This window comes from Fukomys damarensis, unplaced genomic scaffold (genome assembly GCF_012274545.1).
Source record: "Fukomys damarensis isolate Sample0158 unplaced genomic scaffold, DMR_v1.0_HiC HiC_scaffold_26, whole genome shotgun sequence".
NCBI classification, from domain to species: domain Eukaryota; kingdom Metazoa; phylum Chordata; class Mammalia; order Rodentia; family Bathyergidae; genus Fukomys; species Fukomys damarensis.
Genome location: NW_022900938.1, coordinates 37,187,078 through 37,206,570, shown reverse-complemented (window position 1 = coordinate 37,206,570; position 19,493 = coordinate 37,187,078). Strand labels below are relative to the sequence as shown.

The 19,493-nt window shown below is 35.6% G+C and overlaps 1 protein-coding gene across 1 annotated transcript in view; it reads left to right on the top strand.

Annotated features, from left to right (window-relative positions):
- The window catches only part of Gpd2 (glycerol-3-phosphate dehydrogenase 2), a 138,492-nt gene extending 119,234 nt beyond the window's left edge, over window positions 1-19,258 (top strand). The window contains exons 10-17 of the mRNA XM_010606767.3: window positions 4,900-5,034; window positions 5,261-5,436; window positions 6,003-6,134; window positions 6,993-7,151; window positions 14,525-14,637; window positions 14,724-14,802; window positions 14,999-15,097; window positions 18,040-19,258. Coding sequence (XP_010605069.1) covers window positions 4,900-5,034; window positions 5,261-5,436; window positions 6,003-6,134; window positions 6,993-7,151; window positions 14,525-14,637; window positions 14,724-14,802; window positions 14,999-15,097; window positions 18,040-18,165 — 1,019 coding nt within the window. The 3' untranslated portion in view covers window positions 18,166-19,258. The remainder of the gene's footprint in view (window positions 1-4,899; window positions 5,035-5,260; window positions 5,437-6,002; window positions 6,135-6,992; window positions 7,152-14,524; window positions 14,638-14,723; window positions 14,803-14,998; window positions 15,098-18,039) is intronic.
- Window positions 19,259-19,493: the final 235 nt, after the last annotated feature.

The following is a 19,493-nucleotide window of genomic DNA, read 5'->3' as shown; positions in this document are numbered from 1 at the left end:
TTTTTTTGAGACAGGGTCTCACTATGTAGTTGAGACTGACCCGGAACTCACTATGTAGCCCAAGCTGGTCTTGATTTAACAGTGATCCTCCTGCTTCAGCCTCCTGAGTGCTGGGATTACAGGCTTGCACCACCACACCCAGCTTGGGTTTTTAAATTGTTAAATGTGACAAAGAAACTGATTATATTGTAAAACAAAAACCCTATGTAAGAAGGATGTAAGAAGGTTTAAGAGTTGATGAATTCAATAATTCAGTAATAAAATTCCTTCACTCTGCTGAAGGTTTCCTCCCACAGTTGTTTTACCCGTGGATACATGACTGCAACAGCTTTGTCAGAATTAAAAGTTATGGTGATGATTCTTTATTCTGACTACTCATCCACTGCTATTGAATGTTTCTCCAGTAAATTATGATTAAAATTTGTTTAATAGTGTACAGGGTTTCCACTGTGGGTAAACGGATCATTAAGAGAGAAATTTGTTAATCTAGTTAATTGCTATCTTTGTATTTGTGAGGTTAGAATTAGCATTTCACATGTTTAGCTATGCTGTACTCCTTGGGCATAGCTTGTAACTGTGGCCTTGATGAGTCATTACTAAATGTGAATGGTAAGGAGGTATGTGTAGGTTATGGGTCAGACACAAATAGCATTTTGTGAACATTAAATAGGGTTTTGTGAACATTAAACAAGTCATTAAATCTCAAGGTTTGGAGGGAACTAATAGACAACTTGATTTAACCATCTTTTGATCTAATAAATATAAAATCCTGTATGTCAGAAACACTGATTTAGCCAGGCATGGTGGCACATGCCTGTAATCACAGCCCTTGGGAGGCTGGGGCAGGAGGATCACTGTGAGTTCGAGACCAGCCTGGGCTACATAGTGAGTTCCAGGTCAGTCTCAACTACATAGTGAGACCCTGTCTCAGAAAAACCAACCTCCCCACAAAAAGAAACACTGATTCATATTTTAATTAAAATTGAAGTAGTATCTTTTAAATCCGTTTAATCTCAACATTCATCTGATATAATTCACAGACTAAAGAGCTAAATGCTAAAAATCTCAAGAAAAAGTTTTTTTTTTTTTTTTTTTTGTGGTAATGGGGATTGAACTCAGGCCCCTATGCTTGCAAGGCAGGCAGTGGAACCACTGAGCCAAAACACTGGCCCCAAGAAAAAGTTCTTAACATATTAGGAACCCTTTGTTTCAAGCAGTAGCTGGTATTATTTTGAGGATCAGTTCTAGGAGTAAGGATTACTAATGTTTTTGATATACATTATGTTTATTTTGTCTTCCTTGATGAGTGAAAAGCTTAGATATTTCAGTTTGGTTTATGATCCAGACAACACAAATTTCATAGATGTGTTTCTGACTGTTGTAATGGAAAAGGAAAACATTTTCCACAGATCATTTGCATGTGCTTCAGATTTATTTTGGAAAGTCTAATTTTCCATCAAATAACCTAAAAATTAGTCAGAGGAATTCAAGACTTGAAACAACATTCCTGATTAGTGTGGACATCTGAGGAATTCCACAAACATTGAAGGGACTATGAGTGACCACAGTGACGTTACAAGTGGGTGTTGGTTAAGTTCTATTTTTGACTTAGTGATGTGAACACTGATGGAAAGCAGTAACAATTTTCTAGTTAGATTTTGTTTTTTGTAAAAATTAAAACACTTTGCACTGTGCTGAGGGTTTTAAAATTTTTTTATTTTTTTATCTGTTTTTCATTCAGATTTGTTTTTTTTCTCATTGAGTTTAAATTTTTTTTATTTTAATTAGTACAAATTTGTAGTACATAATGATTATATTTATCATGAAGATTTAGTACATGTATATAATACATCTAAGTTCTTTTTAATCTCTATCTTTTGATCTCATTTCCTTTTGCAATAGGATCTATCTTTGCTTCCTATTTTATATCTTTTATTTTGCTCTTTTTTATTTATATTTTGGATTTCTTATGTAAGAGAAATCATGGAATATTTAAGCTTGTTTGTCTGACTTATTTCATTTAACATTATAGTCTTAAGGTACATCCATTTTCCTACAAATGACTCAAGTTTATCCTTCTTTAAGGCTGAGTAGTCCTCCATTGTGTTGAGTTTTTATAAGACTTGTAGAATTTTGTGATGCAGGAATTAACCCCTTGTATGTAGAAACCATCAATATTAAACATACTTTAGAGACTGCAAGCATCAGAGGAGCATACCTAGGGCCCCCTGTGTGGAACCTGAAATTATTTCCAGTTAGTAAGACTGAGACACTTTAGGCTTGCCCACCAATTAATTATGCCCTTTCTCCTCTTGTTTCAGTTACAGTGTTTGAATATGGGCTTCATCAGACACTCCCATCAGTATATGGTAACCTCTTTTCTCAGATGATAGATGATAGTCTGTTTAAATGCAGAGCCCTTAAGGTGAACAACATTAAATATACTGGATTTACTTTAGTTGAATTTATCTTTATTAGAAATATGTTTTTTCCTTAATAGCAACACAAGAAGGGGCCAGTCATCTGTCATTCAGTATAACTTGTTTTTAGGGGTTTCCCCTATACTTAGTAAGGAGCAGTTCTATTTAGGACTATGTATTGTAATCATTTCCAGGAGTCTTTATGACTTCTTATATAGAGTCTGCTAGATAAATACTTAAATAAAAATTTCAGGTAGTACTGCATGTAGAATATAGAATATTTACTATACAAGGGCACATGAACAAGATGTAAGCAGGAACTGAATTCCAGCCTGACTTCTGCTTGGAGAGCTGTACTCCATGCAAGGCATTTATTAATTTGAACTGAGCCATGGGGTAATATAGGTTTTAGAGGCCCTAATACTTCTGTGTTGTATGTAAAATATTTCCTGAGCCATCTCATACTTTGAAACTTGAACTATTTCAACTTACCATTTTGTCATGGTTTTAAAAAATTTTTGGTTAAATATACAGAATATAAAATTTACCATTTTAATCATTTTTAAGTATATGGTTTTTATGGCATTAAAATGCACTCATATTGTTGGGAAGCTATCACCATTGTCTATTGCTAAAACTTTTTAATCTTCCTCATGAAATTCTGTATCCAGTAAACTCTTAACTTCCCATCCACATTCTCCACACTTTGGTGGCAATTTCTCTTCTTATTTCTGCTTCTATGCATTTGAGGATGGAGAAATATTTTATATAAGTGGAATTATACATTATTTGTCCTTTTGTTATTGGTTTATTCATTTAACATAATGTCTTCAAGGTTCATCATTTTACTGTATGTGTCAGAATTTCCTTCTTTAAGGCCGAATAATATTACGTTATATGTGTGCACCACATTTTGTTTATCTGTGCGTCAGCTGACACTTGGACATTTTTTGGGTATCTTACTCACTTTCCTCATCCCTCTGACAAAATACCTGATCCCTGCAGCTTAAAGGAAAAGGATATTTTGTCACAATTTGTATAGATTTCAGTACATAATCCGGTGGCTACAAGGCAGGACAGAATGGTAGAGAGGGATAGTAGAGGAATAGCTGCTTAAGACATGGCATCCGGGAAGGAGTGGGGGAGGGGAGGGAGGGGGAGAGAGAGAGAGAGAGAGAGAGGGAGAGGGAGAGAGAGGGAGAGATCAAAGAGCTGTGGAGGAAGATAAACCCTTCCAGGCCATGCCCCCAGGGACCCACCTCTTCTGACAAGTCCCTGTCTCCTACCAGCAAGTCAGTTATGTGTCCTCATAATTCAGTTACCTTACAAAAGCCCCATCTTTGAGCACATGACTCTTAGGGTGGGGTATCTAGATATGAGCCATAACAATGGGCATACACATCTTCTCTGATTTTAATGCAGTTTTATATATATTCAGGAATGTGATTGTTATATGGTACTTCTGAGTGTTTAATATTTTGAGGAATTGCCATACCCTTTTCAGAGCAGCTGTATAGGTTTACTTTTTTTATTAGTACATGTTTGTAACACATAATGTGTACATTCCTTGTGAGGAGGTGGTACATGTATGTAAACAATCTTAATTCTTTTTTCCCTCTCATCTCTCCCTACTTCCTTATGATCGATACCCTTTCTCATTCGAGACAGACCTGTCTTGCTACTTCCTGTTATCTCTTTTATTGTGCTCTATTTATAATTTGGATTTCTTATATGAAACCATGTGATATTGAGTGTCTGATTATATTTCTTACCAGCAGTGCACAGGAGTTCCAGTCTCTCCCTGTGCTCACCAACACCTGTTTTCTGGGTTAGTTGTTGTTGCTACCTTGTACTGTTTTTGCTTGGTAATGATCATCCTACTGAGTGTGAAATGGTATCTTATTGTGGTTTTTATTTGCATTTCTCTAATGATTACTCATCTCAGGTATCCTTTCATATGCTTACTGATCATTTCTATATCTGATATACTTGCCTCAGCTGCTTTTTAATGAGTGCTTTTCAACGGCTTTTAACCGCTCCAGGTTGCCCCAGATGGAAGGTTGCTAACATTTGCTTTCTTTGCTTCGTCTTTGGTATCAGTGCCAGTGATTTCTAACTTCTTTTTCAGGTAGATTTAGTTTATCTTTATAAGAAAATAGTTAATTCTTTATTAATTTTTATTTCACTCATCCAGTCTCTCGGTTCTTAAAAAAGGTTCCTCATTCTGTGTGTGTGTGTGTGTGTGTGTGTGTGTGTGTGTGTGTGTGTGTGTGTGTGTGGTACTGGGGATGGAACTCAGGACCTTGTGCTTGCAAGACAGGTGCATTGCCACTGAGCTACATCCCTGGCCTGGTCCTCATTCTTTTAAAGTGAAGCCTCATATACTTTCATTGAATGCTTTTCTGCATATTAAGTTTTTCATACTTTTGGTAAAATTTTTTTAATAATTCTCATAACCCATGACCCTGCTTTGTGCTAGTGAGAAGAGGAGATGTCCTGGCAGCCTGGAGTGGAATCCGACCCCTCGTTACAGATCCGAAGTCTGCAGATACTCAGTCCATCTCCCGAAATCATGTTGTTGACATCAGCGAGAGTGGCCTCATCACAATAGCTGGTATGGAATATCACCTTGTTAATTGAATGTTCTTTAGACACAAACTTGACTAAATTGTCCCTTGAGATTCTCTTCTAACTAGAGAACAAGTGTTTTCTTTTTATGATATTGAAGAGTCTTAACATTGGCCTGCTGTGTTTATTATAAACAATAGGTGATTTTTGTAATTAGTAAGTTGATAAATGGTTAATTATAAAAAAACTAAGGGGTAGCAATTTCTCTGTAGGTGGGAAGTGGACAACTTACCGATCTATGGCAGAAGATACTGTGAATGCTGCAATCAAGGTTCATGATTTGAAAGCAGGACCTAGTAGAACAGTTGGACTTTTCCTCCAAGGAGGCAAAGATTGGAGCCCCACACTGTACATTAGGCTTGTCCAGGATTATGGTCTTGAAAGTGAGGTGTGTATACATTACCACATCATCTTACCTGACTTATTTTTATCTCTTACTATTACTGGCAACAGGATTGGCAATCATTGTGGCCTCCTTGATTTAGAGTACCCTTTTGCTGAGTACATTTCTTTCATGTACTGTAAAAGTAAACTAAAAAAAGGTGATCCTTTGCCATAGATGCTTAAGTTCTCTAAAAATCAACAGTAATTTAAATTTCTATTCTGAAATGGGGGTCCATCTGGTTTATTGTTATTACAGAGAGCTTCTCAAATTCTTTCCATCCTAAGCATAAAAAAAGCTGTTCTTCAGAAGTGATATCATGAGCAAAATGAATCTGAAGCTTCATTAGTCATTGATACAGTGATACACGAGTAGCTGAGTTAGTGCTGGCCTAAGCATTTGAAGGCCAAGCAGTTTCCTCCCACAAAATCAAAACCCAATACTCTCTGAGAACTATTAGTTACATGCTGTAAGAAAACTGACAAAGTAAGCATGCTCTTTTTTCTTTTTGCTTTGTACCTAAAATGTATTGGTAGTTAAAGTCCCAGCCTAATGCAATTTTGTTCATGCAGGTGGCACAACATCTTGCTGCTACTTACGGTGACAAGGCTTTTGAGGTGGCCAAAATGGCAAGCGTGACTGGAAAAAGGTGGCCTATTGTTGGAGTGCGACTTGTGTCAGAATTTCCATATATTGAAGCAGAGGTATGTGAATGGTCCCATGGGTATTTTTGTCTGCCATGGAATCTCATTCATCTCTTCATTCTTTATTTTCTTTAAAAATTGCAAGTAACTAAGTTTTGATGCATATGTGTTAGCTAAAACTCGAGAAACGTGTCTGTCTGCCCAGTGCAGGTTCTTTCATTCACAAAATTTTAATTCTGAAATGATGTTGATAATGATAATAATAAAATAGACTTAATTCTTCTTGTTGGAGCTATTCCAAGTCTTGTGAATTCACAGCTCTTTTTTCCTTTTGTGAATTTTTTTTCTCTGGAGCGTGTGTCACTGATTTCTTGCATGATGGGTGTACTTTGCTTTGACAGTTTCTTAAATATCTTAGGTCTTGTTTTTTTGTTGTCAAATGTTTTGAAACCTGATATCATGTTTTATTTGTGATTCATGATGCCTTAAAACACTACTATACAGAAACCAATTACTTTTTCATTGAATTCAGTTTCTGAATTTTCAGCTTACTCTTGAGGAGTAGGGACTATAACTTTTCTGTACTCTTCCTTTGCCTATTCAGTTATATAAATTAACTTCCCTATCATGTCTAAGCAAATAGAAGTAAATGAGTATTGTAAGTGGTTAGTGGGGAGTGGTGCAGTTTGCGCGTTTATACCAGGCTGTATTTGGGAGGAAGGCATTAACTCTTGTCCAATTTATCCCATTTTCCAAGTCCTCCTTGGAGCTAAGATGGAGGACTTGTATTATGTCACTGTTTGTCTGATGTGTCCTGCAAAACCAAAAACCATAAACAGGAATGTCACCTTTTCAGAGCATTGGTTTTTTTAAGTGAAACTTTATTTCCTCTTTTTAAATAATCTTTCTTTAATTTAGGTGAAATATGGGATTAAGGAGTATGCCTGCACTGCCGTGGACATGATTTCACGCCGCACTCGCCTGGCTTTTCTCAATGTCCAGGCTGCAGAAGAAGCCCTTCCCAGGATTGTTGAACTGATGGGCAGAGAACTGAATTGGGATGAGAAGAAGAAAGAGGTATTATGTAGAAGTCTTTTAAACCACATATCCCTTTATAACCATGCCATGGCCTGGTCAGATTGGAGAAGCTAGTACAATGTGTGATGGCAATATGAAATTTGTTGTGAATTTGTGAATTTCTGTGTGTGTGTATATATTTAGTATTGCCATGCCTTAGGAAAGTGGAAATATATTCTTGTACCAAAATTGTATTGGTCCTGGAAAAGATCTCACAGAGAATGCTTTTAAATTCATGGTCATCATTCCTGGAAAAGAAAGGTATGAATGTGGGCTAGAACCTCCTCTGGATTTCACTGAAAATACTCTTAGATGTATTCAGTGAAATTCATACTCTTGCTAATTTGTCTTTGGTATGAAATAGCGGTTTCACTGTCTGACCACCAGGTACTTATCATTTGTGTCATTTGAGATTTTATGTTTATATCCTAACTTTAATAATAAAGCCAGAAGTGCTTATATGCATATATTATTGTAAACACACACACACATACACACACACACAAACACGATACCTGAGTTTTTTATAATAAACAGAAAATCTATATATATTTCTAATTAACCCAAACTTTTGAGGCCTATGACATATTTTCATAAATTAAAAAAATACTTTGAGCACTTCCTGGGTTTAGTTCCTTTCTCCCTGCTGTCTCTTGAATCCATTCAGTTTGGCTGTTTTTACTACCACCACCTTGCTTTATGAATCCTGGTCAGTCTCCCCAGAAATAATCCGTGTTGCTCAATATACAAGTCTCAGTCCTCATTTTACTGAACCATTGGCAGGAATGACACAGTTGGTTCTACATTCTTTCTTTAACTGCTTTCTTAACTCTGGAAGACCACTTCTTTTGAATCACCTCTAACTCCTCTGAACTTTCCCAGTCACATGTAACTATTCTACCAGTTATGCTTAGGCATAAATCTTAGTATCATACTTTATGCATCATCTCACACCCTATCTAAATCCATCAGCAAATCTTAGCATATTTATCTTCAAATAGAATTTGAAGTAAACCTTTTCTCTACACATTCAACTCCTATCACCCTGATTCAGGCTCCTAGTAGCTCTCATATGAGTTTTGTTTTGTTTTGTTTTGTTTTGTTTTGCTCTTGGTACTGGGGATCGAACTCAGGTGCTTGAGGGAGGCAGTGGAAACACTGAGGTAAATCCCTGAGCCCCTCTCATATGAGTTATTTTAGATTGACCCTTGTATTGCTGTCTCTCCTTTAACAATTTACAAACAGGTCCAAACCATTGGATATTGTCAGTCAAAAATTCAGAGGGATATCCTAAGCTGGACATATTAATTCAACTTGGCTTTCAGCTGTCAAACTGAATGAGATTATAGAAAGAGTTAGTGTATCTAGGTGAAAGTGGCTCCAAGGCTGATCCCTGGAGCACTGTCAAGAAGTTGCAAAGATAAGCAAGAATCAGGAGTAAGAGGAAGAGCTAATGAGTCAGTATGAAAAGACCAAGAGCAAGTTGTGGCACAGAGGGTAACTTAGTCCATTAGAGCTGCTCACAGATACCATAGACTATATGGCTTATAGCAAACATTTATCATAGTCCTGGAAGTTATGAAGTCCAAGATCAAGGCACCAGAAAATTTGAGGTTGGGTGGGGTCCTGCTTCCTGATTCATAGACAGATGTCCTCTTGCTGTTTTCTCACATGGCATAAATGAACATTATTTAGCATCTGTGTCATATGCTGAATGAGCAAGGAGGAACCGGACATCTGGCCTTGTCCATGAAACATTCTTCTTTTGGTGTAGAGTCCCAAAGATGGTTACATATCAGAGTCACCTGGAGAATATGGTGGAAAAGGCAGATTTCAAGGCTCAACCTAACAGTGTCAGAGTCTTCAGAGATGAGAACATGTTTTATATTTTCAAAATTATCATCTAGCAATTTTAATGCACTGTATTATAGTATACTGATGGTGGAGGTCACTGGCCAAACAGAGTGACAGTGACTTAATCATGATCATGCTTCTGTGGGGGATATCCTTCATCCCATTTTATAGTTGAGAAAACATGCTCACAAAGAAAATCCTTGTCAGAGTTCATTAGAGCAGTAAATTGTGGCGCTAGCATTGAAACCCAGTATTCTGATCCCAGAGCATAAGCTTTCCTCACTCTGCCCTATTGCCTCTGCATTAGCTGAACTAGTTTGTAGCTGTTCCCGTTTTGAGTTGTAGTTTGATCAGCAAAAGTTACGAACAGAGGCAGTACAAGAATTAAACTTACTCCTGTGCTCCTGATAATCACTTTAACCATGCTGAAGGAAATGGGGATAATAAGTTCTTACAGAAATTGTAGTTGAAATGATTTGAATATGTAGCAGCATATTTTGTGCAAGAAATTCAAGCAGTATAAGGTAGGAAGGAGGAAAAATTTCTGTAAACTGGTTATGTTTGACCTTCCTAGGAAACTAGATTTATTTAACCTCATTTCAAATTTTATAAGCAGATTTATGTGCTTAGAAATACTCTTCCATTCCTTTTAGTAACAAAAATAAAAGACCTAAAGCTATTATTCAGTACCTGAGACATGAAGTATTAATGAGAGACTTGGACAGTCTAGAGAGAACAAAGGAGAGGGAGGAAAAAAAAAGAATTAAAAGGTTAGAAAGTTGGACTTCCGAGAAAAGGTTAAAAGCATTGGGATTATTTAACCTGCAAAACTGAAAGAGGAACAAGGTGATAAATAACTCTCTGTAGATGAATTGTGGTTGTTTTGCCGCTCAATACTTAATGAGTGACTTGTATACTGAACATTGCACCAAATATTTTAAGAGAATAATAAATGGCTTATAGTTTCAAGGAAGAATCTTGAAGTCTAATCATGTAGTTACAATATACATAGACCTCAGAAATGTATATATGTTTTCAAAATTTAGGAAAATATCTCGAATAACTGTCATACTAGACTGAAATCCAGCCAACCTGGAAAAACTGACTAGGAAAGGAAGGCATTGTCCAGCAGAGTTTGGGGCTTGATAAGGATGTTGGCAATGACATTTAGAGAGAAACACTGCCAATCAAAGATTACTACTTGGTTAAAGGAGTAGGACATTCTAAGTTAAATAGAGAAAATTATTTTCTTTAGGCAATTTGGAAACTTTAAAATGCCTATGTGTATTGTCAAGTCCTAAAGAGAGCTTATTTTGAGACACCAGATTCTCACTCTTTGGGCTGAGCAGAAAGAGTTTTTAGTATTGCTTAGGATATATTTTAGGAAATGCTTCCCTGTAGAATTCGATACAGTCATTTTTGTAACTTTCACACAAGGAATAGAGTTCATTGACTTTAAAGAGGATAAATAACATGTAGATTGAACCTCACAAAAATGTATTCTCAGAGTCATTTTCAGTGAGGGAAGAAAGGAGGAACCAAATGAAGTGACTCTGGACAAAGCAAGCTGACAAACACCAAATTTAAAACAAGTAGAAGACAACTGCTCAACAACAATAGACTGGATATCAGGAATAATGTGGATGTGTATGGACAGTGTCAGGAATCAGTTGAATGATGAGGAAAATACTCTGAGATCAAAATGAGTTTTAAAAATCAAGAAGAATGCAAGTAAGGCCTAATCTAGATCACTGCTTAATATGACAACTAGTACAATCTTGAGTGTTGGAGAGAAGAGGGAAATATTCAGCTTATAGTATAATACCAATGTCATTTCCCTACCCCCCATACCACTGCCATGTGTGAAAACAGCAAAATAAAGGCTGGTATGGAGGAATAGGTACTCTAGGAGACCATTTGTCTCCATTAAAGGCTAGTCAGAGACGTTGCTGTTGAGATTACCTATTGTTAATCTTTAACATATTGTATCAGATTGGAACTAGCAGACAGAAGGTGGGCAAATGTAGTGTACCACATTTTAAAAAGGAGTGAAAGGGGGCCAGGGATTTAGCTCAGTGGCACCATGCCTTCTTTGCAAGTACAAGGTCCTAACTTAAAAAAAAAAAGATCAGAAAGAAAAACATAGTGTGCAACATACATAGAAACAGTTGTCTTAGCATTGCTATTGGATGGTCTTCTAAATTATTGCATTTTAAGTTTGGTAATTACATATTAACCAAGCAGTGGTGATTACTGGAAACTTACAAGGAATCAACTTAGTAAAAATTGGATTTTCTTTTTAGGTAGAGATGTAAGATCAGGGAAATACAGACATGATGTATATGTATTCCATAGAGTATTTTATAAAATTCCCTGTGATCTTTGTAAAATGGTAGATTTATAATCAGTCAGAATACCATTGTGGATCTCAGAGATCTCTGATAGCAGAACATAAGCACTTTGTCTTTGGTTTTGATCTAGTCTACCTTGGTTCAAGTGCTCATATTCCTAGGTTGAAGGCATGCATCTTTGATCTAACAATAACCAGAAACAGGTGAGTGAATGATGACAAATTGAAATGAGCGAAATTTAATTAAGTATAATTTAATGGTAAACTTTTCATTAGGTAGTTTTCATTAAGTAGTTGTTTTTACAACTCCATTTATTCAAGGTACATTTGACAAGGTTTAAAAGTAGCACGTGTAGAAAAAAGTACAATTTTAATTAACTGTGAATTCATAGTAGTTAACAGTGGATCATGACTTTTGCCAAATCTAATTCTACTCTTAAATTACATTAATAGAAATCTTGTATTTAGATTGATAAATGTGATAGTTATTCCCTTCTAGGTACTTGGCTAGATTTCTGTTGGAGCATTATGTTTTGTGCTGATAATTATATGACAGTATTTGTGGTCTAAAAGAAATTACCCAGCATGGCAGACATCATGTCATATGCAGAACAGTAGTTCTTTTTTTTTCTCTCTCTCATTGAGTTTATTGGTACTTTTTAAGTATACAGTACAGTTACATTCATCATTGGGATCTTGTACCTTTACATGACAGGTTTTGGTTCTCATTTTATACCCTTGTCCCTGCCCTCCCTTCGTGCCCCCTTCCCTAGTAGTTCTAAACTAAACTAAAAAAACAAATAAAAATTCTAAGGATGAAAGTACAGGACACTATCTTTATGTGTACTGAGATACAGAAAACAGACATTAGGTTTATTGTACTGTAGGAAAGTTTTGCTCATCCCAAACAAGTTTGAAGAATTGCAAGGAAGTTGATTAATTTCAGTATAAAATTTTGTAACAATTGGAGCCATTCTTTTCTGGGCTACTTTCAGAGGAATTGAATTACCTCTGAATTGCTAGAGTTCTTTAGATAGAGTCTTATTCCTCCGTTTTTGGAATGTTATGCAGGAGGTGGAGTTAGGGAAGTACATTATGACTCTGAAGGAAAAATCGCTCCCTGGCTTTGAAATGTCATGATTCCTTGTTTGATGGAATATGGATAAATTACCTAGGCAATAAAGGGACATGAATTTAGGAAGAGCTTATTGTTCGAGGGAAGCATCAGAGATGACATTTCCAAGGATATGAATTTTAAACTAGTTTGTAGAAAATGGCTAGTCAAAATTGGTGGAACAGCAAAATAATTTTTTGTAATGAAAACTGGTGGATGTTCTTATGTGTAGAGAGAAATCTGATAGTGAAGAATGCCCTTGGAGATGGAGATTTCATGGGCCAGTTTTAAACACACACACACACACACACACACACACACACACACACACTTTTCATTTTTTACACTCAAATTGTTTTTTGGCATTGGTAACTTTTTATTTTCTAACATTTTTGGAATTATTCCCTAAGATAAATTTCTCAAAGAAAAAAAGGAATAACATCAAGAGTTTTGTCTTCCCAAACAAAAGAGGACTATCATGTCTTATCGCTAACATAAGAAAACACCTATAGCCAAATTTCATAAAAGTGTGTGTGTCATTGTTTATTTCTTTTGTTTCACTTACTGACACTTCACATTTCAGAGTTTAGGACTCCTGGAAGTAATAACATCCTTTGATGGTTGGTTGAGGCATGTAAGATATGTTTTTAAGTTTCTGTAAGGTTATCCTGTGTAGCAAGTACCCTCAAGATGCCAGTGGTTTATCACAGCAAGCATTTATTTTCGCTCACACAAAACCTGCATCTTAGCTGCTGTGACCCTTCTTCACAACCAGGTTGACTTCAGGTCTCATCTGAGGCATACTGTTTTCATGGTAAGGAAGCAAAAGGCTAAGAAAAATTATAAAGTTACTTTCAGAGCTTTCGTTCAAAAGTGCTACCCCTGCTTCACTGGCCAAAGTCAGCCACATGATCAAGCTCACAAATGAGGGATTGAAAAGAATATGAATGGAAAAGAAGTGTGTGTGTGTGCACATTTATGTATATGAGAAAAAAGTGAGATTTGTAAACAAAATACATGTAAGAGTCACTTTGGAGTACTTAGCTGGGAGAGTGACGTGATGGAAATTAAGCATAGTGTTTGCAGCAATAGTCAGGACCTGGTAAGTTTGGGACATTGAAAGCAGAGGGTAGCTTGTTTCTTCCTGACTATGTAACTGTCAAAAACCTTGTGGCAAAATTTCAATGTAGTTAATTGCATGGTGTCTGCCTTGGCACTGGATGTGGTATTACAGTATTTGTTCAACTCCTACATATCTTTCCTTTTATTTGCTTTTTTGTTGCCAAACCACAATAATTTAGTCCTGTAGGATTTGGTGATCAATACTGTGCAAGAATATTCTGCAGTAAAAAGAAACAAAATAATAGGAAGAAAAGGGCTAAAGGTGTAGGGAAGTGGGAAGGGTAGGGGAAGGGAAATAAGGGAAAAGAAAAAAATATGAGAAAATAAAAAAACGGAAATGAAGTCTTTATAAATAGGGAGGGAAGGAGGTGAAGGGGGTGCAGGGTATGGGGAAAAAATGAGAACCATGACCTGTCATGTAAAGGTACAAGAGCCCAGTGATGAATGTAACTGTACTGTATACTTAAAAAGTACCAATAAACTCAATAAAAAATAAAAAGAAACAAAATATTAAAGCATATAGCAACATGAATCACTTTGATATGTGAGAGCAGTCAAATATGGAAGCCTACAGTCTATGTAAAACCTTTTATATGACATTCTAGAAGAGGTGAACTCTGGTGACTGGGAGCAAATCAAAAGATGCCTGGGGCCAGAGGTCAGAGGAAGGAATTCACCAGATAGAACAGTAAGCTTTCTAGAGTGATAGGAATGGTCTGTATCTGACTGTAGTAGCATACATATCAACTTGTATATGTAAAAGAAGTGTATTTTATTGAATGTAAATTTAGCTTCAATAAAACTGAAAGAAAAAGTATGCTAGTCATGTAGTGAAGGTCACCTTCCTTTTTGAAGACTAAAAGGAAGAAGGGCAAAAAGATCAATATTTTTTCCTACAAATCTTTGAACTTTGTGTATGTGGCTCTGTTTTAGAAAGAACTTGAAACAGCCAGAAGGTTTCTCTATTATGAAATGGGCTATAAATCTCGATCAGAACAGTTAACAGATCGCTCTGAAATCAGCCTACTGCCTTCAGACATTGACAGGTACTGCTAATAAGTTTCTGGCTCTGTCCCTTTTTTTTCGTGTTCATGTAAGTATATTTTACCATTATTCAAATGCTGTATTCCAGGTACAAGAAGAGATTCCATAAGTTCGATGCAGACCAAAAAGGCTTTATTACCATTGTTGATGTTCAGCGTGTATTAGAGGTAATATTGGTAGAAGCTTAATATAAATCTTGATAACAGAAGAATATAAAGATGAAAAGATGGTATTATGTGACCTTTTCTCATCTAGTGTTTTCTAAAAATAATATTTTTGTTTTAATTTTTGAAAATTTGGTGACATTAGACACAAGATATGCATCATTTTTAATCAAACCATTTTTTTGTGTATTTTACTTAGAGTATCAATGTGCAAATGGATGAAAATACATTACATGAAATTCTGAATGAAGTAGATTTGAACAAAAATGGACAGGTAGAACTCAATGAGTTTTTGCAGGTGAGTTGTGGTGAAAGGAAATGGATGTATTTGCTTTTATCTTTTGATTGTCATTATCCTAAATGGATGTTCAGCAGTGAATTCTGAAGTTCACCCATTTGTCACTTTGTTCAGAAAAACAAGAAGGTTAAAGCCAGCAGTGATTCATTTGTCTGCCATCAGGGATAAGGCTCTACTTTGTGCATATTCTTTTTCTTTCTTTTTTATAAGAAACATTGTGTTGTATTTGGCACTAAAATCCAAGTTAAGTATGGCTTAAAGGGTTTAATTAAAAAAAACTTGCTTTATAAAGATGTATGTCATGGAATATCACTATGAGTGAGACTTATTCACTTACATCAAGAGAGGGAGCGCAATATTTCTAATGTGGAAAGTTAATATTTTATGGAAGAAATTTCAAAAATTGTACTTGAGGGCCAGGGACTTAGCTCAGTGGTTCCACGGACTACCTCATAAGGGCAAGGATCAGAGTTCAATACTCAGTACAAAAAAATAAAAATGTATTTGAAGTCATTTAAGAATCATATTTACTTGAAAATGTAACTATTAGATTTTTTACATGCTAAAGAGCCAGAAAAGCAAAAGAGAGGAAACTTGTACTCTTGGATCAAGACCACGTCATAGTTTAAACATTTCCATTTCCAATTTTCAACTTATTGAAGTTTCAATTATTTAATGTTTGTAACCACAGAGGAGATAAATTTTGTTACTTTACCTTCAAACTGAATGCTACACATCAGTTCCTTAAAAGCAAGAAATTCACTAAACCAGGGCATTATTTGTAGCTGTCCATGGGACTCTGATCATGTGAAGAGCATACTGGTTTCCAGGCAGCCAGGTTATTTTCTGTAATGCTTCTTGGGCAGGTATTTCAAATGAATGCCAGGTCTTGCTTGCACCATGGCAATGATGAATGCTGAACATGAAATAAATTAATGCTGGGGATTTTGGTCAATGTCAGCCCTTTCTTCACTGTGTCAAGTTAAACAAACAAGATCAAGGCAAAGGAAATGGTAATTGTCTCTCTGGAGATGAGCTGCTGATAAGAGCATTGTTGAATCTAAATGCAGAAAATTTTCACAGGTTGTGTCCAGCATTACAAAAAAGAATGTTTAGTTCTTTAGCTTGCTGTTTAACTAAATGCACATTTGAAATTGAATATGAAATTTCTCCTTGGCAATTGGAAACCATTTAATTCTTTTTGTATATTTTTTTTCTGGAGAATATTTAATTGTCTCAGAATTAAAAAAAAAAACTTTAGTTCAAAGAAATGGCGTATGCTTCGTTCCAAGTGCACTGTAAATAATAGCATTCAAGATTGAAAAACCTGGGTTTCCGAAACAAGAATCTAATTTTATAGATATGCTATATTGTTTAGCTTTTAAGTAATTATCTTGAATTTAGAAGAGTTAAGCACATAGATAATAATGTAAGCCACCTGCTGGTTTTCTTGTAGAGTTTTAAAATAATTGAGTATTTCTTGTCCAATTCTAAATGAAAGAGCCTAGTCATGCTTCTAGTAAGTACAGATATAGTGTACTTTTCAATGTAAAAAACGCAGACCATATTTCTCATGAAATATATTCACATCCAAATACACCTTTTTTCTTTTATGATTTTTAGTTACATGTAATATTTAATGGTTATGCATGTTATACTTTTTATGGCTACAAGAAAACTAGTTCCATTGTTTTGTTAGCTCTGATAAACTTTGAAGGTCTTCCTGGAATCAGAAAAAAACAATAAACAATAAATTCTTCCATCTTTAGATGTCACAATTCCTTATATTACACCATTTTTCAGTTGTAAAGTATATTTCAGGTCTAACAAAACATTTTTATTTTCTGAAGATTAACAGCCCATGTTTATCCTGCTAAACATCTATTTGTGAATATTGATTTTTAAAAATCGTTTTCATGGAAGGATCACTATAGATATTGCCAGGTTACATGACTTCATTTCCCAGATTTGGGCTTTAATGACGCTTCTGCATCTAGGAGTCCATCTCTAATAAGCAATCACTTGTGAAACAGCTTTTAATAAGGTCACGAAATTCTGATCCAGCCCCTTGGCAGATGCCTCTGATTCCTTTTGAGAGCTGTTTTAAAGAAATGCATCCCTACAGGCTAAAAGCTGTAACCCTAAAATTATTTAAATAATTTTCATATGCATTTTTTCTGCTGAACAGCTCTGTTCTTAAATAAATGAAAAAGATTAGAAAATGAAATCAAGAATAGCAAATAGTTAAAACCACATCAACTTGAAATGGAAAAAAATCCTTATGTTCATAATTGCAAGGTGCTTTCCAGATTAAAGGCCTTTGCCCACTGACTGCATGTAATTTCAAGACTAATTCTGATTTTATCCATTGGATAAAAATGAATTAGCTAAAATCTGGGCTGTGGAGTGCCTTTAATTCTTAGGGTAGATCTCTGGGTCCATTTTCAAGGACTCAAATGTAAATTATTTTAAAAAGTCTTTAAGGAATTTGGACTTAGGGGACTCATTTGTCAAGTACAGTAACACTGAAAAATAAAGAATAGTTAAATATAGGTCATGGTTTCTTTGTTCAATCCTTGAGATTCCTTTTTAAGATTTTTAAATGGAATTAAGGATCCAATATTTGAAGTTTCTTAAAAACATTGTGTTCTGCCTGAGCACATTAAGGAGCAAAAAGTGATACATTATATTTGCTTTCAAAGGCTGACTGATTTGACTGGTAGACATTGTTTTTGCAGCAGTGTTGAAATACATGTCCATTCCCCTCTCCCACTTTTTAAAATGTTTGAAAATGGTGCATTTTTATTTGAGCTGCATTATTTTCTTTGGGTTTTAATGGAGCACTTAGTTACATCTGCCTGCTACAATGGTATCCATACAGTGCTAGAGGAAAATAATTTAGTGGACTGCCTTCTGAGTCTGTTTCATATTTTCTTTTCAAGCTGATGAGTGCTATTCAGAAAGGAAGGGTATCTGGAAGCAGGCTTGCTATACTAATGAAAACAGCAGAAGAGAACCTCGACCGAAGAGTTCCGATTCCCGTGGACCGTAGTTGTGGAGGATTGTGAGTCTGACCAGTAAATCCACAGCCAACAAAATTAGGAACAACAAATCACCATGTAATAACCAGAGAGGACTTACACCACTCTAAAATCGTGGATATGGTGGCTGCCTTTTTTTTTTTTAAACACTGGAAAACATTCCAAAAGATTAAGATGTTGGTATATTTACCAGCCTAATGGAAACTATTTGTATATACCATCCAATCTGGCTTCTACAAAGTGTACTTTCTCATTTTCAGTGCACATTGATTTCATATTTTGGATCCATTTTGTGACCTGTTAGACTTGTTGCTCTGGCCCCTTGATTATTCATGTATTCTAAATCAGTTCTAGAAGCCGAATATTTTGGCATAAATCGAAGAAAACAGCTGGAAACCTTTTGTGGCATGCATAAAACTCTGGACATTGACTTTGTGGATAGCATTTTTTTTTTTTTTGGTACCAGGGATTGAACTCCGGTCCTTGCACTTTCAAGGCAGGCCACCGAACCGCTTAGCTAAATCCCTGGCCCTGGATAGCATTTCTTAAAAAGAGTGACCTATTGAAATGATAGCCCCTTTCTTCCTCCAGCTTGTCTCTTCCTTTTCCAGACAGTTGCACAATTTTATATCTTGAGTGTGACTGGCAAAACTGAAGAAGAAAGAAAAAGTTTAGATCTGGTTTAGATCTGGTTACAAGTCTCAGAGTGAGACGCTGAAAGCTTCCAGAATCACAGGTGGATGATAAGGATAGCATTGGCATTTACTAGGAGTTGCAGTGATAGTTTCATCTCAGCAGTTCATTTTTTTCCTCAGTCACTGCTGGTTTTCTTTGACTATTGTAGTTGCCAGGAAGATCCTTGATTTTCTTACTTTAAAACAAGCATTTTAAGTGGCAAGTTGGATGCAATGGAATGAGACTGTATCTTTCCAGTTTTTGCAGTGTGATACATTTAAGGGTTAAGAACATGTGTTCATTAAATTCACGTATAAAATAATTTTCCACCCCCAAATCCTAAATTTGGAGCAGTTGATATTGTCAAATTTGGTCTTTTTAGGTGATTATTTACAAACATAAATGAGAATAGAATAGATGCTAATTTTCATTATTTGTAAAATAAGGTACCACCTTTCAATATAAGAGGCTAGCCTTGCTACTTAAAGTCTTTCTCCTTTTGTACTCTGTGGTAAAATTCCCACTTGAACAAAAATAAACAAAAGAAAAACTACCCCCAACACACACAGACCAAAACCTCAAATCAGTATATATTGAATTTAACAATTAATGAGGTGAATTAAAAATGCCAGTTTGGAATGCTTTTGCTATATTTTGTTGGCATTTTAATTAGTCTTAAT